The sequence below is a fragment of the Oncorhynchus keta genome, chromosome 6 (assembly GCF_023373465.1).
Source record: "Oncorhynchus keta strain PuntledgeMale-10-30-2019 chromosome 6, Oket_V2, whole genome shotgun sequence".
NCBI classification, from domain to species: Eukaryota; Metazoa; Chordata; class Actinopteri; order Salmoniformes; family Salmonidae; genus Oncorhynchus; species Oncorhynchus keta.
In genome coordinates this window covers 3,675,564-3,700,974 of record NC_068426.1, presented here as the reverse complement: position 1 = coordinate 3,700,974, position 25,411 = coordinate 3,675,564, and the positions used below count along the sequence as shown (strand labels likewise).

Below are 25,411 nucleotides of genomic sequence, written 5' to 3'. Positions count from 1 at the left end.
CTTGAAAGCCTGCCTGTTATGATAAGATGGTAGGAAGCTGCGCTTTAAACAGATTAAAGCCAGTTTTACAGATCAGATCACGCTGATATAACACTACTTGTTTACTGACTCTGAAGGAAGGAAGGGAAGGCAAACAACAAGCTCAGTTAACCCTATACTGGTAATGACAGTATGATGGCATGGGGTTTAACACACTGTTCTTCCTCTCCCTCTATCTCTCTCTTCTCATCCTATCATCTCTCTTTTCCCTCCTGCTATTTCCATCTCCCCATGTTTTTACTTTCTCCTCCTCTTCCTCCTTTTCTCTCTCTTATCATTCAACCCCCTCTCCTCCTCCTCCTCATCTGCCTCTCCTCTTCCCCTCATCTCCCCTCCTTCTCCCTCTCCCTCTTCCTCCTCATCTCCCCTCCTTCTCCCTCTCGCTCTTCCTCCTCATCTCCCCTCCTTTTCCCTCTCCTCCTCCTCATCTGCCTCTCCTCTTCCTCCTCGACTCCTCTCCTTATCTCCTCTCCCTCTCTTCTGCTTCCTCCTTCCTCCTCATCTCCTCTTCTCTTCTCTTCATCCTCATCTCTTCCTCCCTATCTCCTCCTTTCCTCAACTCTCCTCTCCATCCTCCCCTCCCGACATCTCCTACATCTTCTTTTCTCTCCTCCCCTCCTCTTCCCTCTCTCCAGGTGATTCCATGCTCCACAGCTTGGTAGTAGCAGCAGGCTGTAGCTCCGTAGGGAAGGTGCAAGACTCTGAGGTGTTCCGGGTCACGTCTACAGAGTTTGTTTCTCTGAAGAACGACCCGAGTGACGAGGACCGCATCGCTGACGTCAGGAAAGTCCTGAACTCTGGGAATTTTTATTTTGCTTGGTCCTCTAGCGGCATCAGCATGGACCTCAGCCTCAACGCTCACCGCCGGATCAAAGAGGACACGACAGACAACCGCTTCTTCTGGTAGGGAGTGGAACACATTATATATACTCACCTCTTCTAGTGGGGAGTGGAACACATTATATATACTAACCTCTTCTAGTGGGGAGTGGAACACATTATATATACTCACCTCTTCTAGTGGGGAGTGGAACACATTATATATACTAACCTCTTCTAGTGGGGAGTGGAACACATTATATATACTCACCTCTTCTAGTGGGGAGTGGAACACATTATATATACTAACCTCTTCTAGTGGGGAGTGGAACACATTATATATACTCACCTCTTCTAGTGGGGAGTGGAACACATTATATATACTCACCTCTTCTAGTGGGGAGTGGAACACATTATATATACTCACCTCTTCTAGTGGGGAGTGGAACACATTATATATACTCACCTCTTCTAGTGGGGAGTGGAACACATTATATATACTCACCTCTTCTAGTGGGGAGTGGAACACATTATATATACTCACCTCTTCTAGTGGGGAGTGGAACACATTATATATACTCACCTCTTCTAGTGGGGAGTGGAACACATTATATATACTCACCTCTTCTAGTGGGGAGTGGAACACATTATATATACTAACCTCTTCTAGTGGGGAGTGGAACACATTATATATACTAACCTCTTCTTCTAGTGGGGAGTGGAACACATTATATATACTCACCTCTTCTAGTGGGGAGTGGAACACATTATATATACTCACCTCTTCTAGTGGGGAGTGGAACACATTATATATACTCACCTCTTCTAGTGGGGAGTGGAACACATTATATATACTAACCTCTTCTAGTGGGGAGTGGAACACATTATATATACTAACCTCTTCTAGTGGGGAGTGGAACACATTATATATACTAACCTCTTCTAGTGGGGAGTGGAACACATTATATATATAACCTCTTCTAGTGGGGAGTGGAACACATTATATATACTCACCTCTTCTAGTGGGGAGTGGAACACATTATATATACTGGAAACCTCTTCTAGTGGGGAGTGGAACACATTATATATACTAACCTCTTCTAGTGGGGAGTGGAACATTATATTATATATACTAACCTCTTCTAGTGGGGAGTGGAACACATTATATATACTAACCTCTTCTAGTGGGGAGTGGAACACATTATATATACTCACCTCTTCTAGTGGGGAGTGGAACACATTATATATACTAACCTCTTCTAGTGGGGAGTGGAACACATTATATATACTAACCTCTTCTAGTGGGGAGTGGAACACATTATATATACTAACCTCTTCTAGTGGGGAGTGGAACACATTATATATACTAACCTCTTCTAGTGGGGAGTGGAACACATTATATATACTCACCTCTTCTAGTGGGGAGTGGAACACATTATATATACTAACCTCTTCTAGTGGGGAGTGGAACACATTATATATACTAACCTCTTCTAGTGGGGAGTGGAACACATTATATATACTAACCTCTTCTAGTGGGGAGTGGAACACATTATATATACTCACCTCTTCTAGTGGGGAGTGGAACACATTATATATACTAACCTCTTCTAGTGGGGAGTGGAACACATTATATATACTCACCTCTTCTAGTGGGGAGTGGAACACATTATATATACTAACCTCTTCTAGTGGGGAGTGGAACACATTATATATACTCACCTCTTCTAGTGGGGAGTGGAACACATTATATATACTCACCCTCTTCTAGTGGGGAGTGGAACACATTATATATACTAACCTCTTCTAGTGGGGAGTGGAACACATTATATATACTAACCTCTTCTTCTAGTGGGGAGTGGAACACATTATATATACTAACCTCTTCTAGTGGGGAGTGGAACACATTATATATACTCACCTCTTCTAGTGGGGAGTGGAACACATTATATATACTAACCTCTTCTGGAACACTATCTTCTAGTGGGGAGTGGAACACATTATATATACTAACCTCTTCTAGTGGGGAGTGGAACACATTATATATACTAACCTCTTCTAGTGGGGAGTGGAACACATTATATATACTCACCTCTTCTAGTGGGGAGTGGAACACATTATATATACTAACCTCTTCTAGTGGGGAGTGGAACACATTATATATACTCACCTCTTCTAGTGGGGAGTGGAACACATTATATATACTAACCTCTTCTAGTGGGGAGTGGAACACATTATATATACTAACCTCTTCTAGTGGGGAGTGGAACACATTATATATACTAACCTCTTCTTCTAGTGGGGAGTGGAACACATTATATATACTAACCTCTTCTAGTGGGGAGTGGAACACATTATATATACTAACCTCTTCTAGTGGGGGGGAGTGGAACACATTATATATACCTCTTCTAGTGGGGAGTGGAACACATTATATATCACCTCTTCTAGTGGGGAGTGGAACACATTATATATACTCACCTCTTCTAGTGGGGAGTGGAACACATTATATATACTCACCTCTTCTAGTGGGGAGTGGAACACATTATATATACTCACCTCTTCTAGTGGGGAGTGGAACACATTATATATACTCACCTCTTCTAGTGGGGAGTGGAACACATTATATATACTCACCTCTTCTAGTGGGGAGTGGAACACATTATATATACTAACCTCTTCTTCTAGTGGGGAGTGGAACACATTATATATACGAACCTCTTCTAGTGGGGAGTGGAACACATTATATATATTAACCTCTTCTAGTGGGGAGTGGAACACATTATATATACTAACCTCTTCTAGTGGGGAGTGGAACACATTATATATACTAACCTCTTCTTCTAGTGGGGAGTGGAACACATTATATATACTCACCTCTTCTAGTGGGGAGTGGAACACATTATATATACTCACCTCTTCTAGTGGGGAGTGGAACACATTATATATACTAACCTCTTCTAGTGGGGAGTGGAACACATTATATATACTAACCTCTTCTAGTGGGGAGTGGAACACATTATATATACTCACCTCTTCTAGTGGGGAGTGGAACACATTATATATACTAACCTCTTCTTCTAGTGGGGAGTGGAACACATTATATATACTAACCTCTTCTAGTGGGGAGTGGAACACATTATATATACTCACCTCTTCTAGTGGGGAGTGGAACACATTATATATACGAACCTCTTCTAGTGGGGAGTGGAACACATTATATATACTAACCTCTTCTAGTGGGGAGTGGAACACATTATATATACTCACCTCTTCTAGTGGGGAGTGGAACACATTATATATACTAACCTCTTCTAGTGGGGAGTGGAACACATTATATATACTCACCTCTTCTTCTAGTGGGGAGTGGAACACATTATATATATTAACCTCTTCTAGTGGGGAGTGGAACACATTATATATACTCACCTCTTCTAGTGGGGAGTGGAACACATTATATATATTAACCTCTTCTAGTGGGGAGTGGAACACATTATATATACTAACCTCTTCTAGTGGGGAGTGGAACACATTATATATACTCACCTCTTCTAGTGGGGAGTGGAACACATTATATATACTCACCTCTTCTTCTGGTAGGGAGTGGAACACATTATATATACTAACCTCTTCTAGTGGGGAGTGGAACACATTATATATACTAACCTCTTCTAGTGGGGAGTGGAACACATTATATATACTAACCTCTTCTAGTGGGGAGTGGAACACATTATATATACTCACCTCTTCTAGTGGGGAGTGGAACACATTATATATACTAACCTCTTCTAGTGGGGAGTGGAACACATTATATATACTAACCTCTTCTAGTGGGGAGTGGAACACATTATATATACTCACCTCTTCTAGTGGGGAGTGGAACACATATATATATATATATAAAACAGCTTCTTCTGGTGAGACAATTACATTTGTATACTCACAATATTAAAGTGATTCTGAGAATCATAAAAGTGTTTAGCTGAAAGTGATTGAGTACGATGTCTTACTCGTCCATATCTAGTCCTTAACTGATCTACCTAGTCCTTACCTGGTCTACCTAGTCCTTACCTGGTCTACCTAGTCCTTACCTGGTCTACCTAGTCCTTTCCTGATCTACCTAGTCCTTTCCTGATCTACCTAGTCCTTTCCTGATCTACCTAGTCCTTTCCTGATCTACCTAGTCCTTTCCTGATCTACCTAGTCCTTTCTGATCTACCTAGTCCTTTCCTGATCTACCTAGTCCTTTCCTGATCTACCTAGTCCTTTCCTGATCTACCTTTCCTGATCTACCTAGTCCTTTCCTGATCTACCTAGTCCTTTCCTGATCTACCTTTCCCTAGTCTAGTCCTTTCCTGCCAGGTCTCTAGTCCTTACCAGGCCTAGTCTTGCCAGGTCTACCTAGCCCTTGCCAGGTCTACCTAGCCCTTACCTGGTTTACCTAGTCCTTACCTGGTCTACCTGGTCTACCTAGTCCTTTCCTGGTCTACCTAGTCCTTACCAGGTCTACCTAGTCCTTGCCAGGTCTACCTAGTCCTTGCCAGGTCTACCTAGCCCTTGCCAGGTCTACCTAGCCCTTGCCAGGTCTACCTAGCCCTTGCCAGGTCTACCTAGCCCTTGCCAGGTCTACCTAGCCCTTGCCAGGTCCACCTAGCCCTTACCTGGTTTACCTAGCCCTTACCTGGTTTACCTTATCTGGTCCTACCTAGTCCTAACCTACTTCCTACCTAGTCTTAAACTAGTTCCTAACCTATTCCTAACCTACTTCCTACCTAGTCCTAATCTACTTCCTACCTAGTCCTAATCTAGTCCTAACCTAGTTCCTACCTAGTCCTAACCTAGTTCCTACCTAGTCCTAACCTACGTCCTACCTAGTTCCTACCCTAGTTCCTACCCTAGTTCCTACCCTAGTTCCTAACCTGGTCCTAACCTAGTCCTAACCTAGTTCTAACCTAGGTCCTACCTAGTCCTAACCTAGGTCCTAACCTAGTCCTAACCTAGGTCCTACCTAGGTCCTACCTAGTCCTAACCTAGGTCCTACCTAGTCCTAATCTAGTCCTAACCTAGGTCCTACCTGGTCCTAACCTAGGTCCTACCTAGTCTCGCCTTGCTGCTGCTACTTTCAGATGAATGCACTGACAGGATTAGAGCATCTGTTCAGTCACTAAAATGGAAACCTCAATACAAATGATTTATTTTCTCAATCCAAGTCGTATTATTGTACCGTACAAATCATATCCTAAAGCTCATATTGCACCTCATTATCCTAATGCTCATATTGCACCTCATTATCCTAAAGCTCATATCGCACCTCATTATCCTAATGCTCATATTGCACCTCATTATCACAGCTCATATTGCACCTCATTATCCTAATGCTCATATTGCACCTCATTATCGCAGCTCATATTGCACCTCATTATCTTACAGCTCATATTGCACCTCATTATCCTAATGCTCATATTGCACCTCATTATCCTAATGCTCATATTGCACCTCATTATCCTATTGCACATCATTATCCTAATGCTCATATTGCACCTCATTATTCTAAAGCTCATATTGCACCTCATTATCCTAATGCTCATATTGCACCTCATAATAATAGCTCATATTGCACCTCATTATCCTAATGCTCATATTGCACCTCATTATCCTAATGCTCATATTGCACCTCATTATCCTAATGCTCATATTGCACCTCATTATCCTAATGCTCATATTGCACCTCATTATCCTAATGCTCATATTGCACCTCATTATCCTAAAGCTCATATTGCACCTCATTATCCTAATGCTCATATTGCACCTCATTATCCTAATGCTCATATTGCACCTCATTATCCTAATGCTCATATTGCACCTCATTATCCTAATGCTCATATTGCACCTCATTATCCTAATGCTCATATTGCACCTCATTATCCTAATGCTCATTATCCTAAAGCTCATATTGCACCTAATTATCGCTGCTCATATTGCACCTCATTATCCTAATGCTCATATTGCACCTCATTATCCTAATGCTCATATTGCACCTCATTATCCTAATGCTCATATTGCACCTCATAATCATAGCTCATATTGCACCTCATTATCCTAAAGCTCACTTTGCATCTCATATGCAGTCTCATAGTGTGGCTGATCTGCTGGCGTTGCGCTTAGTGCATCATGGCTCTTATGACATGCACCTGCTGTGTAGTTTGGTTGACGTGTATCTCGTCTCCCCTAGGAATCAGTCCCTTCACCTTCACCTAAAGCACTACGGTGTGAACTGTGATGACTGGTTGTTGAGGTTGATGTGCGGCGGGGTGGAGATCAGGACGATCTACGCAGGTCACAAACAGGCCAAGGCCTGCGTCATCTCCCGCCTCAGCTCAGAGAGGGCCGGGACGCGCTTCAACGTCCGAGGGGCCAACGATGACGGACAGGTGGCCAACTTCGTAGAGACTGAACAGGTTGGTCTCGTGGGAGGGAGACGTAAAAAAAAAAACTTGTCATTAAAATGTTTGTTTTACTATTCACGTTTTACATGTAAATGGTCTATTGTAGCAATGTCACATGGTTTTCACAAGGCTTTGTAATTATCAAAAAAAAAAAAGGTATACTCTCCCAATTAATCGAATACTAACTTCCGCTCTTGATATTCGAATAATCATGCCCATCTGTAATAGCAACATTAACACTGTCCTATGTATTCATATTTCATTTCATACCAACCTTAATCACAACAATTACAGAAGGGAATAACTAACGTTTCTCTAGGGACTGTGGCTGTCCTCTACTCCGGCCTATCCACACTAGTGTCTGAGTCTGTGCGTCCATATATATCTCTCTGACTATAGTATGGGGCGGCAGGTAGCCTAGTGGTTAGAGTGTAGAGGCGGCAGGTAGTCTAGTGGTTAGAGTGGGGGGGCGGCAGGTAGCCTAGTGGTTAGAGTGTAGAGGCAGTAGGGTAGCCTAGTGGTTAGAGTGTAGAGGCGCCAGGTAGCCTAGTGGTTAGAGTGTAGAGGTGGTAGGGTAGCCTAGTGGTTAGAGTGTAGAGGCGCCAGGTAGCCTAGTGGTTAGAGTGGAGGGGCGGCAGGTAGCCTAGTGGTGGTTAGAGTGGTTAGAGGGAGGAGCGGCAGGTAGCCTAGTGGTTTGGAGGAGAGTGGTTAGAGTGTAGAGGGGGCAGGTAGCCTAGTGGTTAGAGTGTAGAGGGGGCAGGTAGCCTAGTGGTTAGAGTGTAGGGGCGCCAGGTAGCCTAGTGGTTAGAGTGTAGGGGCGCCAGGTAGCCTAGTGGTTAGAGTGTAGGGGCGCCAGGTAGCCTAGTGGTTAGAGTGTAGAGGTGGCAGGTAGCCTAGTGGTTAGAGTGTAGGGGCGCCAGGTAGCCTAGTGGTTAGAGTGTAGGGGCGCCAGGTAGCCTAGTGGTTAGAGTGTAGAGGCGGTAGGGTAGCCTAGTGGTTAGAGTGTAGAGGCGCCAGGTAGCCTAGTGGTTGGTTAGAGGTGGTAGGGTAGAGTGGTTAGAGTGGAGGGTAGCCTAGTGGTTAGAGTGGAGGGCGGCAGGTAGAGTGGTTAGAGGTAGCCTAGTGGTTAGAGTGGAGGGGCGGCAGGTAGCCTAGTGGTTAGAGTGTAGAGGTGGCAGGTAGCCTAGTGGTTAGAGTGTAGAGGCGGCAGGTAGTCTAGTGGTTAGAGTGTAGAGGTGGCAGGTAGCCTAGTGGTTAGAGCATTTGGGCCAGTAACTGAAAGGTTGCTGGATCGAATCCCCGAGCTGACAAGGTAAAAATCTGTCGTTCTGCCCCCTGAACAAGGCAGTTAACCCACTGTTCCTAGGACGTCATTGTAAATAAGAATGTGTTCTTAACTGACTCGACTAGTTAAATTAAGGGTTAAAAAACAAAAGTAAATAAATGTATGGTTGTGTATGTCAGAGGACCTGGGAGACAAATGACTGTCTTCTATGGATGACTAAAGTATTGTTCTTCTGTCTTCTTCTGTCACCTTCTTCTTCTGTCACCTTCTTCTTCTGTCACCTTCTTCTTCTGTCACCTTCTTCTTCTGTCTTCCGTCTTCTTCTTCTTTTGTCTTCTGTCTTCTTCTTCTGTCACCTTCTTCTTCTCTCTTCTTCTGTCACCTTCTTCTTCTGTCACCTTCTCCTTCTGTCACCTTCTCCTTCTGTCACCTTCTTCTTCTGTCACCTTCTCCTTCTGTCACCTTCTTCTTCTGTCACCTTCTTCTTCTGTCACCTTCTTCTTCTGTCTTCCGTCTTCTTCTTCTTTTGTCTTCTGTCTTCTTCTTCTGTCACCTTCTTCTTCTCTCTTCTTCTGTCACCTTCTCCTTCTGTCACCTTCTCCTTCTGTCACCTTCTCCTTCTGTCACCTTCTTCTTCTGTCACCTTCTCCTTCTGTCACCTTCTTCTTCTGTCACCTTCTCCTTCTGTCACCTTCTTCTTTTGTCTTCTGTCTTCTTCCTTCTTCTGTCTTCTTCCTTCTATCTTCTTCCTTCTTCTTCTGTCTGCAGGTGATCTTCCTGGATGACCAGGTGTCTTCCTTCATCCAGATCCGTGGTTCCATTCCTCTGTTCTGGGAGCAACCAGGAATACAGGTAAGACGATGGGTCTGCACCTGACAACAATATGGAAGCTGTAAATATTGACTTCAGTAGGATCGCACACTCAAACCAAATACAGTACCAGTCAACAGTTTGGACACACCTACTCATTCCAGGGTTTTTCTTTATTTTTTACTAATTTCTACATTGTAGAATAATAGTAAAGACATCAAAACTATGAATTAACACACATGGAATCATGTAGTTATCAAAAAAGTGTTAACCTCTATAGGGTTCACTGGCCAACATCCGGTGAAATTGCAGAGCGCCGAATGCTAATTAAATGACTAGAAATGTTTAACTTCCATGAAATCACAAGTGTAATAAATAAAGCTTAACTTGTTGTTAATCCAGCCGTTGTGTCAGATTTCAAAAAGGCTTTACGGCGAAAGCAGACCATGCGATTATCTGAGGACAGAGCTCAAGCACACAAAACATTACATACAGTTACCAGCCAAGTAGATTAGTGACGAAAGTCAGAAATAGCAATAAAATGAATCACTTACCTTTTATCTTCGTATGGTTGCAATCAAAAGACTCCCAGTTACACAATAAATGTTTGTTTTGTTCGAGTAAGTTCCTCTTTATATCCAAAAACCTCAATTTTGTTGGCGCTAATTGTTAAGTAATCCAATGGCTCAAATGCGGTCATAACAGGCAGACGGAAATTCCAAATAGATAAAGTCTGTAGAAACATGTCAAACGATGTTTATAATCAATCCTCAGGTTATTTTTAGCCTAAATAATCGATAATATTTCAACCGGAATAATTTGCAAATAAATTCATAAAAAATCCTACAATGTAATTTTCTGGATTTTTTCCCCCTCATTTTGTCTGTTATAGTTGAAGTGTACCTATGATGAAAATTACAGGCATCTCTCATCTTTTGAAGTAGGAGAACTTGGTGGCTGACTAAATACTTTTTTGCCCCACGGTATATGCATATCCTAGCTTCTGGGTCTGAGTAGCAGGCAGTTTACTTTGGGCACGCTTTTCATCCGGAGGTGAAAATAATTCCCCCTACCCAAGAGAGGTTAAACAAATCAAAATATATTTTAGATTCTTCAAAGTAGCCACTTTTTGCCGTAATGACAGCTTTGCACACTCTTGGCATTCTCTCAACCAGCTTCACCTAGAATAATTTTCCAACAGTCTTGAAGGAGTTCCCACAAATTCTGAGCACTTGTTGGCTGCTTTTCCTTCACTTTGCGGTCCAATACATCCCAAACCATCTCAACTGGGTTGAGGTCAGGTGATTGTGGAGGCCAGGTCATCTGATGCAGCACTCCATCACTCTCCTTCTTGGCCAAATAGCCTTTACAAAGCCTGAAGGTGTGTTGGGTCATTGTCCTGTTGAAAACAAATTATAGTCCCACTAAGCGCCAACCAGATGGTATGGCATATTGCTAAAGAATGCTGTGGTAGCCATGCTGGTCAAGTGTGCCTTGAATTCTTAATAAATCACAGTCACCTGCAAAGCCCATCACACCTCCTCCTCCATGCTTCACGGTGGAAACCACACATGTGGCGATCATCCGTTCACCTACTCTGCCTCTCACAAAGACACAGCGGTTGGAACCCAAAAATCTCAAATTTGGACTCATCAGACCAAAAGACAGATTTTCAACGGTCTAATGACCATTGCTTGTGTTTCTTGGCCCAAGCAAGTCTCTTCTTCTTATTGCTGTCCTTTAGTATAGGTTTCTTTGCAGCGGAGGGCCAGCATCCTGGAGTCGCCTCTTCACTGTTGACGTTGAGACTGGTGTTTTGTGGGTACTATTTAATGAAGCTGCCAGTTGAGGACTTGTGAGGCATCTGTTTCTCAAACTAGACACTCTAATGTACTTGTCCTCTTGCTCAGTTGTGCACCGGGGCCTCCCACTCCTTTTTCTAATCTGGTTAGAGCCAGTCTGTGCTGTTCTGTGAAGGGAGTAGTACACCGCGTTGTACGAGATCTTCAGTTTCTTGGCAATTTCTCACATGGAATAGCCTTAATTTCCCAGAACAAGAATAGACTGACTAGTTTCAGAAGAAAGTTCTTTGTTTCGGGCAATTTGGAGCCTGTAATCGAGACCACAAATGCTTATGCTCCAGATACTCAATTAGTCTAAAGAAGGCCAGTTTTATTGATTCTTCAATAAGAACAACAGTTTTCAGCTGTGCTCACATAATTGCAAAAGGCTTTTTATTTTATTTTCATTTTACCTCTTTTTCTCCCCAATTTCGTGGTATCCAATTGTTTAGTAGCTACTATCTTGTCTCATCGCTACAACTACCGTACGGGCTCGGGAGAGACGAAGGTTGAAAGTCATGCGTCCTCCGATACACAACCCAAGCAAGCCGCACTGCTTCTTACACCGTGCACCTGGCAACCTTGGTTAGCGCGCACTGCGCCCGGCCCGCCACAGGAGTCGCTTGTGCGCGATGAGACAAGGACACCCCTACCGACCAAGCCCTCCCTAACCCGGACGACGCTAGGCCAATTGTGCGTCGCCCCACGGACCTCCAGGTCGCGGCCGGTTACGACAGAGCCAGGGACTCTGATGGCACAGGTGGCGCTGCAGCACAGTGTCTTTAACCACTACGCCACCCGGGAGGCCTCAAAAGGCTTTTCTAATGATCAATTATCCTTTTAAAATTATAAACTTGGATTAGCTAACACAATGTGCAATTGGAACACGAGTGACAGTTGCTGTTAATGGACTTCTTGACGCCTATGTAGATATTCCATAAAAAATCTGCCGTTTCCAGCTACAATAGTAATTTACAACATTAACGATGTCTACACTGTATTTCTGATGTTATTTTAATGGCCAAAAAACTTGCTTTTCTTTCAATAACAAGGACATTTCTAAGTGACCCCAAACTTTTGAACGGTAGTGTATTTTAACATTGGGCTGGCTGATCCTTTTCTAAATATACACACAGTGGCCAGTTTATTAGATACACCCATTTAGTACCATGTCGGACCCACATTTGCCTCCATAACAGCCTGAATTCTTCGGGGCGTGGAAATATTGCTCAATTGGTATCAAGGAACCTAACGTGTGGCAGGAAAACATTCCCCTCACCATTACACCACCACCACCAGCCTGTACTGTTGACAACAGACAGGATGGGGCCATGGTTTCTTGCTGCTTATGCCAAATCCTGACTCTGCCATCAGCATGACGCAACATGCTATTTTTCAGTGTTGGTGATCACGTGTCCACTGGAACCACTTCTTCTTGTTTTTAGCTGATAGGAGTGGAACAAGTTGTGGTAGTCTGATGCAATCGCCCATGTGTTGTGGGTTCCAAAATGTCGTTCTGTTCACAACTGTTGTACTGCGCCGTTATTTGCCTGTTTGTGGCCCTGCCTGTTAGCTTGTACGGTTCTTGCCATTCTCCTTCGACCTTCTCATCAACAGGCTGTTTTTTTGTGCGTCGCTACGTGGAGATAGAAACCAACATGGCAGACAGCTGTTCCGCTATAATACCATCCGTCACTGAAAGTTACAGAGCCTTCAGAAAGTATTCACACCTCTTGACTTACTCCACATTTTATTGTGTTACAGCCTGAATTTAAAAACGAATTACATTTAGATGTTGTGTCACTGGCCCACACAGACAATACCCCATAATGTCAAAAGTAGAATTATGTTTTGACACATTTTTTACAAATGATTTACAAATGAAAATATGAAATGTTTTGAGTCGATAAGTATACAAACCCTTTGTTATGGCAAACCTAAATAAAATCAGAAGTAAAAATGTAGTTAATAGTAAAAACACTTTTAACATTCTAAAAGTGTAATTAATACGTTTCATATTATCGCAAATGTTTTAATAATCTTTATGACGGTCTACGGTCATTTTTATTTTAAATAACACAATAGCGTTTTCAATAGTTTGTTACAATTTTTTTATTTTTGCAGTTTTTACATAAATCTATGATAAGACCTGAAAAATGGTTGTCTAGCAATGATCAACAAGCAATTTGACAAGAGTTTGAAGATTTTAGAAAAGAATAATGGGCAAATGTTGCACAATCCAGGTGTGAAAAGCTCTTAGAGACTCAGCCAGAAAGAGACAGCTGTAATCGCTGCCAAAGGTGCTTCTACAAGTATAGACTCAGGCGTGTGAATACTTATGGATATGAGGTATTTCTGAATTTCATTTTCAATAAATGTACAATTATTACTTCATTATGGAGTATTGTGACGTCATTATGGAATATTGTGACGTCAGTGTGGAATATTGTGACGTCATTGTGGAGTATTGTGACGTCAGTGTGGAGTATTGTGACGTCATTGTGGAGTATTGTGACGTCATTGTGGAGTATTGTGACGTCATTATGAAGTATTGTGTGACGATAGGGTCGTGAGAAAATGTAATTAATCCATTTTGAATTCAGGCTGTAACAACAAAATGTGGAGTAAGTCAAGGGCTATGAATACTTTCTGAAGGCTCTGTATGTGAGGAGGAGACTGGAGGGGTTTCACAACTTCTTCTATGGTAGATGAGTCACACAGAGAGACAGCTTCTTCTATGGTAGACGAGCCATACAGAGAGACAGCTTCTTCTATGGTAGATGAGTCACACATGGAGACAGCTTCTTCTATGGTAGACGAGCCATACAGAGAGACAGCTTCTTCTATGGTAGATGAGTCACACATGGAGACAGCTTCTTCTATGGTAGATGAGTCACACAGAGAGACAGCTTCTTCTATGGTAGATGAGTCACACATGGAGACAGCTTCTTCTATGGTAGACAAGCCATACAGAGAGACAGCTTCTTCTATGGTAGACAAGCCATACAGAGAGACAACTTCTTCTATGGTAGACAAGCCATACAGAGAGACAGCTTCTTCTATGGTAGACAAGCCATACAGAGAGACAGCTTCTTCTATGGTAGACAAGCCATACAGAGAGACACCTTCTTCTATGGTAGACAAGCCATACAGAGAGACAACTTCTTCTATGGTAGACAAGCCATACAGAGAGACACCTTCTTCTATGGTAGACAAGCCATACAGAGAGACACCTTCTTCTATGGTAGACAAGCCATACAGAGAGACACCTTCTTCTATGGTAGACAAGCCATACAGAGAGACACCTTCTTCTATGGTAGACAAGCCATACAGAGAGACACCTTCTTCTATGGTAGACAAGCCATACAGAGAGACACCTTCTTCTATGGTAGACAAGCCATACAGAGAGACAACTTCTTCTATGGTAGACAAGCCATACAGAGAGACACCTTCTTCTATGGTAGACAAGCCATACAGAGAGACACCTTCTTCTATGGTAGACAAGCCATACAGAGAGACACCTTCTTCTATGGTAGACAAGCCATTACATAACAATGAATGGACACCGAGAGGAGTTGGCTGATAAAAACAGGCTGAACCACCAGGCTACCGGAAGAGGCTTTGGTAGTAATCCCATCCATCAGCTGTCTCTCTGGCAATTTAGCCAGGGGACAAGGTTACTTTGGTAGTAAGTTGTAAGTAGCCTTGTCCGAGCCAGAACGGCCCACAGGGCAGGAGCCCATCTCCTGTTTCTGTAGCGTGAGGCAGTTTGATGTACAAGAACATCCCCTGGACAGGTTTCTAGTAGCAGCAAAACAAAAGTCTCAGTGAAGTCTCCAGCAGCATGGCTGTGGGCAGTAAACCATGGCTGTATAGTAAACCATGGCTGTGGGCAGTAAACCATGGCTGTATAGTAAACCATGGCTGTGGGCAGTAAACCATGGCTGTATAGTAAACCATGGCTGTATAGTAAACCATGGCTGTATAGTAAACCATGGCTGTATAGTAAACCATGGCTGTATAGTAAACCATGGCTGTGGGCAGTAAACCATGGCTGTGGGCAGTAAACCATGGCTGTGGGCAGTAAACCATGGCTGTGGATAGTAAACCATGGCTGTATAGTAAACCATGGCTGTATAGTAAACCATGGCTGTGTAGTAAACCATGGCTGTGTAGTAAACCATGGCTGTGTAGTAAACCATGGCTGTGTAGTAAACCATGGCTGTGTAGTAAACCATGGCTGTGTAGTAAACCATGGCTGTATAGTAAACCATGGCTGTGTAGTAAACCATGGCTGTGTAGTAAACCATGGCTGTGTAGTAAACCATGGCGTATAGTAAACCATGGCTGTGTAGTAAACCATGGCTGTGTAGTAAACCATGGCTGTATAGTAAACCATGGCTGTATAGTAAACCATGGCTGTGTAGTAAACCATGGCTGTGGGCAGTAAACCATGGCTGTATAGTAAACCATGGCTGTATAGTAAACCATGGCTGTGTAGTAAACCATGGCTGTATAGTAAACCATGGCTGTGTAGTAAACCATGGCTGTGTAGTAAACCATGGCTGTGTAGTAAACCATGGCTGTATAGTAAACCATGGCTGTATAGTAAACCATGGCTGTGTAGTAAACCATGGCTGTGTAGTAAACCATGGCTGTGTAGTAAACCATGGCTGTATAGTAAACCATGGCTGTGTAGTAAACCATGGCTGTATAGTAAACCATGGCTGTATAGTAAACCATGGCTGTGTAGTAAACCATGGCTGTATAGTAAACCATGGCTGTGTAGTAAACCATGGCTGTGTAGTAAACCATGGCTGTGTAGTAAACCATGGCTGTGTAGTAAACCATGGCTGTATAGTAAACCATGGCTGTATAGTAAACCATGGCTGTGTAGTAAACCATGGCTGTAGTAAACCATGGCTGTATAGTAAACCATGGCTGTATAGTAAACCATGGCTGTGTAGTAAACCATGGCTGTGGGCAGTAAACCATGGCTGTATAGTAAACCATGGCTGTATAGTAAACCATGGCTGTGTAGTAAACCATGGCTGTATAGTAAACCATGGCTGTGTAGTAAACCATGGCTGTGTAGTAAACCATGGCTGTGTAGTAAACCATGGCTGTGTAGTAAACCATGGCTGTGTAGTAAACCATGGCTGTGTAGTAAACCATGGCTGTGTAGTAAACCATGGCTGTGTAGTAAACCATGGCGTATAGTAAACCATGGCTGTATAGTAAACCATGGCTGTGTAGTAAACCATGGCTGTGTAGTAAACCATGGCTGTGTAGTAAACCATGGCTGTATAGTAAACCATGGCTGTGTAGTAAACCATGGCTGTGGGCAGTAAACCATGGCTGTATAGTAAACCATGGCTGTATAGTAAACCATGGCTGTGTAGTAAACCATGGCTGTATAGTAAACCATGGCTGTGTAGTAAACCATGGCTGTGGGCAGTAAACCATGGCTGTATAGTAAACCATGGCTGTATAGTAAACCATGGCTGTGTAGTAAACCATGGCTGTGTAGTAAACCATGGCTGTATAGTAAACCATGGCTGTGTAGTAAACCATGGCTGTGTAGTAAACCATGGCTGTGTAGTAAACCATGGCTGTATAGTAAACCATGGCTGTGTAGTAAACCATGGCTGTGTAGTAAACCATGGCTGTGTAGTAAACCATGGCTGTATAGTAAACCATGGCTGTGTAGTAAACCATGGCTGTGTAGTAAACCATGGCTGTATAGTAAACCATGGCTGTGTAGTAAACCATGGCTGTATAGTAAACCATGGCTGTATAGTAAACCATGGCTGTACAGTAAACCATGGCTGTACAGTAAACCATGGCTGTACAGTAAACCATGGCTGTACAGTAAACCATGGCTGTACAGTAAACCATGGCTGTATAGTAAACCATGGCTGTACAGTAAACCATGGCTGTACAGTAAACCATGGCTGTATAGTAAACCATGGCTGTGTAGTAAACCATGGCTGTGTAGTAAACCATGGCTGTGTAGTAAACCATGGCTGTGTAGTAAACCATGGCTGTGGGCAGTAAACCATGGCTGTGTAGTAAACCATGGCTGTATAGTAAACCATGGCTGTGTAGTAAACCATGGCTGTGTAGTAAACCATGGCTGTGTAGTAAACCATGGCTGTGTAGTAAACCATGGCTGTGTAGTAAACCATGGCTGTGTAGTAAACCATGGCTGTGGGCAGTAAACCATGGCTGTGGGCAGTAAACCATGGCTGTGTAGTAAACCATGGCTGTGTAGTAAACCATGGCTGTGGGCAGTAAACCATGGCTGTGGGCAGTAAACCATGGCTGTGTAGTAAACCATGGCTGTGTAGTAAACCATGGCTGTGTAGTAAACCATGGCTGTGTAGTAAATCATGGCTGTGGGCAGTAAACCATGGCTGTGTAGTAAACCATGGCTGTATAGTAAACCATGGCTGTATAGTAAACCATGGCTGTGTAGTAAACCATGGCTGTGTAGTAAACCATGGCTGTATAGTAAACCATGGCTGTGTAGTAAACCATGGCTGTATAGTAAACCATGGCTGTGTGTCCTGTGCAGTTTCTAGGCCTGTAGAATGTAACGGTAACCTCTGTGTAACACATTAATTATTCAAGACCTCTAGCCTCCCTAGAAGCGTGTGTATTGGCAGACTGACTGAAGAGGCTCATCTCAATAGGTTGTCCAGGTGTTCAATTTATTCGCTATTGTTTTACTCACAGTCAGACCTCCTCCTTCAATGGCCAAACCTTGAATTCTGCACCTGTGTCACAAAACAACAAACAAACAAAAAACATCTATTTTGCTCAAAACATATATATATATATTTTTTTTACCCTTATGTGTGTGTACTTGACTGTATTTGTACTTGGAGTATTGTATTTCAACAGGAAAATAATAGCTGGAGTGGGACTTGTAATAAGCACTGTGAGGACAGGCAGAGGGTGATGTAATGCCCAGGCTAGCTGCATGACTGTGAACATGGGTGGTGATAAATCACACACACAAACAGTCATATGTTCAGGTACACCTACCTGAGGCAAAGGGGAGAGGACGGATGGTGTTGATTTGACGGAGGAGGCTGAGGGGGAAACAGGCTGAGGCCCGTAGTGGGGGGAGACAGAGCCTCAAGGAGCATTTACCAATATCCCTTCTGTGTGTGTGTGTGTGTGTGTGTGTGTGTGTGTGTGTGTGTGTGTGTGTGTGTGTGTGTGTGTGTGTGTGTGTGTGTGTGTGTGTGGAGAGGTGTGAGGTGTGTGCGCCTGTGTGTGTGTGAGAGTGTGAGGTGTGTGTGTGGAGTGAGAGCGTGAGGTGTGTGTGTGTGTGGAGTGAGAGCATGAGGTGTGTGTGTACTTAGCTGCGTCTGTGACTCACTCAGTGTGACTCAGTCTGTGCAAAAAATGAGAGGAGGAAAGAGAGGCCAGTAAGGTAGAAACGGACAGATGGACAGATTGAGACAGATGGACAGATTGAGGCGGAGCCAGAGAGAGAGCATGCGGATTCTGACAGACACCAGGACAATGGAGGACTGCTTCCTCCCCCTGTTTAGGACACGCCAGTCCCTCTGTCCGTGACAGACACCCAGGCTGAAATGCCACCCTATTCCCTATATAGTGCACTACTTTAGACCAGAGCCCTATGGCACACTATTCCCTATATAGTGCACTACTTTAGACCAGAGCCCCATGGCACCCTATTCACTATATAGTGCACTACTTTAGACCAGAGCCCCATGGCACCCTATTCCCTATATAGTGCACTACTTTAGACCAGAGCCCGATGCCAACCTATTCCCTATATTGTGCACTACTTTGGACCAGAGCCCGATGCCAACCTATTCCCTATATTGTGCACTACTTTGGACCAGAGCCCGATGCCAACCTATTCCCTATATTGTGCACTACTTTGGACCAGAGCCCGATGCCAACCTATTCCCTATATTGTGCACTACTTTAGACCAGAGCCCGATGCCACCCTTTTCCCTATATATATATATATATATATATATATAGTACACTGCTAGCATCTGTTACTAAACCAATAACTAGCCAGCTAATATTGTTGCACTCACTAAGTCTAGAGGTCTTAGGTCTCGTTAACTGGTCTGTAACCTGATTTAAAGATGTGAATATACAATCAACCAATCAACAGTTTGGACACATGCACTCATTCAATGGTTTTTCTTTATTTTTTTACATTGTAGAATAATAATAGTGAAGACATCAAAACTATAAAATAACACATATGGAATCATGTAGTAACCAAAACAGTGTTTAACAAATCAAAATATATTTTTATATTTGAGATTCTTCGAAAGTAGCCACTCTTTTGCTTTGATGAACAGCTTTGCACACTTCATCTTGGCATCCTCTCAACCAGCTGGAATGCTTTTCCATGAATACCCCATAGACCAAATGCTACTTGCTCATCTCAGAGGCAGAAGGATAATGATTCTGGACGGCCAGATTGCTAGGAGAAAAGCAGCAGCCATATGGGGGAATCATAGGTGGCTTGTTTCAGCTCGTTTAAAAAAAAATCTTGTTCTAGATACCATGTCTTTTTTTTTTTATGTTGTTTTGACAATTATGTAAAATTCTGGCAAATTAATGATTGACTTTGTTAGGAAGAGAAACCGTTCGCAACGAGCCAGGTGGCCCAAACTGCTGCATTATTACCCTGACTCTGCTTGCACTGAAACGCAAGACAATTGACACAATATCCCTGGTTAATATTGCCTGCTAACATGCATTTATTTAACTAAATATGCAGGTTTAAAAATATATATATAGTTCTGTGTATTGATTTTAAGAAAGGCATTGATGTTTATGGTTGGGTACATTCGTACAACGAATGTGCTTTTTTCGCGAATGCGCTTTTGTTAAATCATCACCCGTTTGGCGAAGTTGAATTAGGCTGTGATTCGATGACAAAAGAAAAGGCATCGCATTGATTATATACAACGCAGGACAAGCTAGTTAACCTAGTAATATCATCAACCATGTGTAGTTAACTAGTGATTATGTGAAGATTGATAGTTTTTTACAAGATAAGTTTAATGCTAGCTAGCAACTCGCCAAGGTCCTTTTGACGCTGCACTCGCGTAACAGGTGGTCAGCCTGCCACACAGTTTCCTCGTGGATTGCAATGTAATCGGCCATAATTGCCGACCGAAAAGGCCAATTTACCGATTAAGTAAATTTGAAATCGACCTCTCGTTTTGAGTCTAATATAATAGTTGAAGTAAAGTTTTAGTCTCTCAAACAGGTTTGTTAAATATTTTAATTCATTGTACTGAATAGTTAATTTTTTTTTATGATTTAGTTTTTGTTTACGATAATAACCTTAGTGTGTTCATTCGACTCCCTAGTGATGGGTGTATCTGGGTACTACAGAGGATGACCACATGACCCTGCTGTCTTTCTCTCTCACCCTCTTTCTCTCCCTGTCTCTCTCCTTGTCTCTCTCTCTCCCTGTCTCTCTCTCTCTCCTCCCTGTCTCTCTCTCTCCCTGTCTCTCTCCCTGTCTCTCTCTCTCTCTCTCTCTCTCTCTCTCTCTCTCTCTCTCTCTCTCTCTCTCCCTCTCTCTCTCCCTCTCTCTCTCTCTCTCTCCCTCCCTCTCTCCCTCTCTCTCTCTGTCTCTCTCTTCCCTGTCTCTCTCTCTCTTCTGTCTCTCTCTCTCGTCTGTCTCTTCTGTCTCTCTTCTGTCTCTCTTCTGTCTCTCTCTCTGTCTCTCTCTCTGTCTGTCTCTCTGTCTCTCTCTCTGTCTCTCTCTCTGTCTCCCTGTCTCTCTCTCTCTCCCTGTCTCTCTCTCTCCTAAAGGTGGGCTCTCATCGTGTCAAGCTCTCCAGAGGGTACGAGGCCAACGCACCGGCTTTTGAGAGGTAATTAGTCTTGTTAGCTGTGTAAACTTTACAGTAGTGAGAGGAGACACCCCTCTTTCCCCAAGATGATGAGCTTTATACTGATGCAGTTGGTTGAAAGGAAAGTTCTGGGCCACCAGATAAGACTGGACACTGTGTGCATCCTAAATGACATCCTATGATCCTTCTATAGGGCACTACTCTGGACCAGAGTCATATTGGGGATAGGGCACTACTCTGGACCAGAGTCATATTGGGGATAGGGCACTACTCTGGACCAGAGTCATATTGGGGATAGGGCACTACTCTGGACCAGAGTCATATTGGGGATAGGGCACTACTCTGGACCAGAGTCATATTGGGGATAGGGCACTACTCTGGACCAGAGTCATATTGGGGATAGTGCACTACTTTGGACCAGAGTCATATTGGGGATAGGGCACTACTCTGGACCAGAGTCATATTGGGGATAGTGCACTACTTTGGACCAGAGTCATAGAGTCATATTGGGGATAGGGCACTACCCTGGACCAGAGTCATATTGGGGATAGTGCACTACTCTGGACCAGAGTCATATTGGGGATAGGGCACTACTCTGGACCAGAGTCATAGAGTCATATTGGGGATAGGGCACTACTTTGGACCAGAGTCATATTGGGGATAGTGCACTACAGAGGGACCAGTGTCTGTCTATTGGGGACTAGGTCACACACAGAGACCAGAGTCATATTGGGGATAGTGAGAGACCAGAGTCATATTGGGGATAGAGCAGAGACCAGAGTCATATTGGGGATAGTGAGACTCTGGACCAGAGTCATATTGGGGATAGAGAGGCAGAGACCAGAGTCATAGAGTCATATTGGGGATAGGGCAGACTTTGGACCAGAGTCATATTGGGGATAGAGGAGACAGAGGGAATAGGTGTCTGTCTACTTCTACTAGGTCACAGAGAGAGAGAGAGAGACATTAAACTCTAGTCTTGTTGACATTAGCAAGGCTGCAGTAGGATCTAAATGTGTAACATGTCTCATGAGCTGAAATAAAAGTTCCCAGAAATTTTTTCCAAATGTACAAAAAGCGTATTTGCTCTCAAATGTTGTGCCCACATTTGTTTTACATCCCTGTTAGTGAGTATTTCTCATTTTCCAAGATAATCCATCCACCTGACAGGTGTTTCATATAAAAAAAGCTGATAAAACAGCATGATCATTACACAGGTGCACCTTGTGCTGGGGACAATAAAAGGCCACTCTAAAATGTGAAGTTTTGTCACACAAAGCAAAGCCACCGATGTCTCAAGTTTTGAGGGAGCGTTCAGTTGGCGTGCTGACTGCAGGAATGTCCACCAGAGCTGTTGCCAGTTAATGTAATGTTCATTTCTCTACCATAATCCGCCTCCAACCTTGTTTTAGAGAATGTGGCAGTACGTACAACCAGCCTCACAACCGCAGACCACGTGTAACCACGCCAACCCAGGACCTCCACATCCGACTTCTTCCCCTGCGGGATCATCTGAGATCTGCCACCCGGACAGCTGATGAAACTGTGGGTTGTGCACAAATGAAGAATTTCTACACAAACTGTCAGAAATCGTCTCAGGGAAGCTCACCTGCGTGCTCGTCATCCTCACCACGGAAGCTGACCTGCGTGCTCATCGTCCTCACCACGGAAGCTGACCTGCGTGCTCATCGTCCTCACCAGGGAAGCTGACCTGCGTGCTCATCATCCTCACCAGGGAAGCTGACCTGCGTGCTCATCGTCCTCACCAGGGAAGCTCACCTGCGTGCTCGTCGTCCTCACCAGGGAAGCTCACCTGCGTGCTCGTCATCCTCACCAGGGAAGCTCACCTGCGTGCTCTTCATCCTCACCAGGGAAGCTCACCTGCTTGCTCGTCATCCTCACCAGGGAAGCTCACCTGACTGCAGTTTCACGTTGTAACTGACTTCAGTTTCACGTTGTAACTGACTTCAGTGGGGAAAATGCTACTTTCGACGGAGAAGAGTGCTCTTCATGGATTCCAACTGTACCGGGCAGGTGGCAGACTGTGTGTATGGGGCCGTGTGGGCGAGCGGTACCCTGCTCTGGGGTTATGGTATGGGCAGGCATAAGCTACGGACAACGAAAACACTTAAATATTGTGACGAGATCCTGAGGCCCATTGTCGTGCCATTCATCCACTACCATCATCATAACCAACATATGTATATCTGTAACCCCAGTCGGGAAATCCATAGATTAGAGCCTCATGAAATCATTTAAATTGACTGATTTCCGTATATGAAATGTAACTCAGTAAAATCTTTGAAATTGTTGCATGTTGTGTTTTATATTTGTGTTCAGTGTACAAGGTGGTTGTTACCATGACTGCAAACCATTACCTACACCTGTAATATCCCCTGTCTGAGTGGGACTTCTCTGTAGTGGGGTCTTCTGTCTGAGTGGGACTTCTCTGTAGTGGGGTCTTCTGTCTGAGTGGGACTTCTCTGTAGTGGGGTCTTCTGTCTGAGTGGGACTGTGTCTGTGGGGGTCTTCTGTGTGACTGTGGCAGTGACATCTCATCTGTGTATGTGACTGTGTGGGGTCTTCTGTCTGTGGGGCGGGGTGGGGGGCTGTGTCTGTGGGAGTGATATCTCATCTGTGTATGTGACTGTGGCAGTGACATCTCATCTGTGTATGTGACTGTGTTGCAGAGTGATATCTCACCTGTGTAGGTGACTGTGTTCCAGAGTGATATCTCACCTGTGTATATGACTGTGTTAGGTGATATCTCACCTGTGTATGTGACTGTGTTCCAGAGTGATATCTCACCTGTGTAGGTGACTGTGTTCCAGAGTGATATCTCACCTGTGTATATGACTGTGTTCCAGAGTGATATCTCACCTGTGTAGGTGACTGTATTCCAGAGTGATATCTCACCTGTGTATGTGACTGTGTTGCAGAGTGATATCTCACCTGTGTATGTGACTGTGTTCCAGAGTGATATCTCACCTGTGTAGGTGACTGTATTCCAGAGTGATATCTCACCTGTGTAGGTGACTGTGTTCCAGAGTGATATCTCACCTGTGTAGGTGACTGTGTTCCAGAGTGATATCTCACCTGTGTAGGTGACTGTGTTCCAGAGTGATATCTCACCTGTGTAGGTGACTGTGTTCCAGAGTGATATCTCACCTGTGTAGGTGACTGTGTTCCAGAGTGATATCTCACCTGTGTAGGTGACTGTGTTCCAGAGTGATATCTCACCTGTGTAGGTGACTGTGTTCCAGAGTGATATCTCACCTGTGTAGGTGACTGTGTTCCAGAGTGATATCTCACCTGTGTATATGACTGTGGCAGTGATATCTCACCTGTGTATGTGACTGTGTTCCAGAGTGATATCTCACCTGTGTAGGTGACTGTGTTCCAGAGTGATATCTCACCTGTGTATATGACTGTGGCAGTGATATCTCACCTGTGTATGTGACTGTGTTCCAGAGTGATATCTCACCTGTGTAGGTGACTGTGTTCCAGAGTGATATCTCACCTGTGTATATGACTGTGTTAGGTGATATCTCACCTGTGTATATGACTGTATTAGGTGATATCTCACCTGTGTATGTGACTGTGTTAGGTGATATCTCACCTGTGTATATGACTGTATTAGGTGATATCTCACCTGTGTATGTGACTGTGTTAGGTGATATCTCACCTGTGTATATGACTGTATTAGGTGATATCTCACCTGTGTATGTGACTGTGTTCCAGACACTTCAGTGCTCTGAGGAGGCTGTATGGGAAACAGGTGATCATCAACCTGCTAGGCATGAAGGAGGGAGAACACATGCTCAGCAAAGCATTCCAGGTACATAACCCCTCCTATAACCCCTCCTATAAACCTTAACCCTGAACTCCTCCTATAACCCTTAACCCCTACAACCCTTAACCCCGAACTCTTCCTATAACCCTTAACCCCGAACTCCTCCTATAACCCTTAACCCCTACAACCCTTAACCCCGAACTCTTCCTATAACCTTAACCCCTACAACCCTTAACCCCGAACTCTTCCTATAACCCTTAACCCCGAACTCTTCCTATAACCCTTAACCCCGAACTCTTCCTATAACCCTTAACCCCGAACTCCTCCTATAACCCTTAACCCCTAACCCTCCTGACCCTAACCTGTTCAGCATGAAGTAGGGAGAACACATGCTCAACAAAGCACTCCAGATACATCTAACCTTACTATAACCCCAACCCCAATCAACAAAGCACTCCAGATACTATAACCCCAACCCCAATCAACAAAGCACTCCAGATACT

The 25,411-nt window shown here is 43.8% G+C and overlaps 1 protein-coding gene and 1 long non-coding RNA gene across 2 annotated transcripts in view; one reads left to right on the top strand and one right to left on the bottom strand.

Moving 5' to 3' along the window:
* Positions 1-25,411, top strand: part of synj1 (synaptojanin 1) — a 132,110-nt gene that overhangs the window by 19,770 nt on the left and 86,929 nt on the right. The window contains 5 exon segments of the mRNA XM_052520222.1: positions 675-942; positions 7,091-7,316; positions 9,358-9,441; positions 21,075-21,136; positions 24,857-24,953. Of these exon segments, the coding sequence (XP_052376182.1) occupies positions 675-942; positions 7,091-7,316; positions 9,358-9,441; positions 21,075-21,136; positions 24,857-24,953 (737 nt within the window).
* LOC127930616 (uncharacterized) lies at positions 5,127-5,617 on the bottom strand. The gene is made up of 3 exons (XR_008138404.1): positions 5,429-5,617; positions 5,329-5,388; positions 5,127-5,171 (listed from the first exon to the last, which is right to left on the bottom strand). It is a non-coding gene; the product is annotated as an uncharacterized LOC127930616 (long non-coding RNA).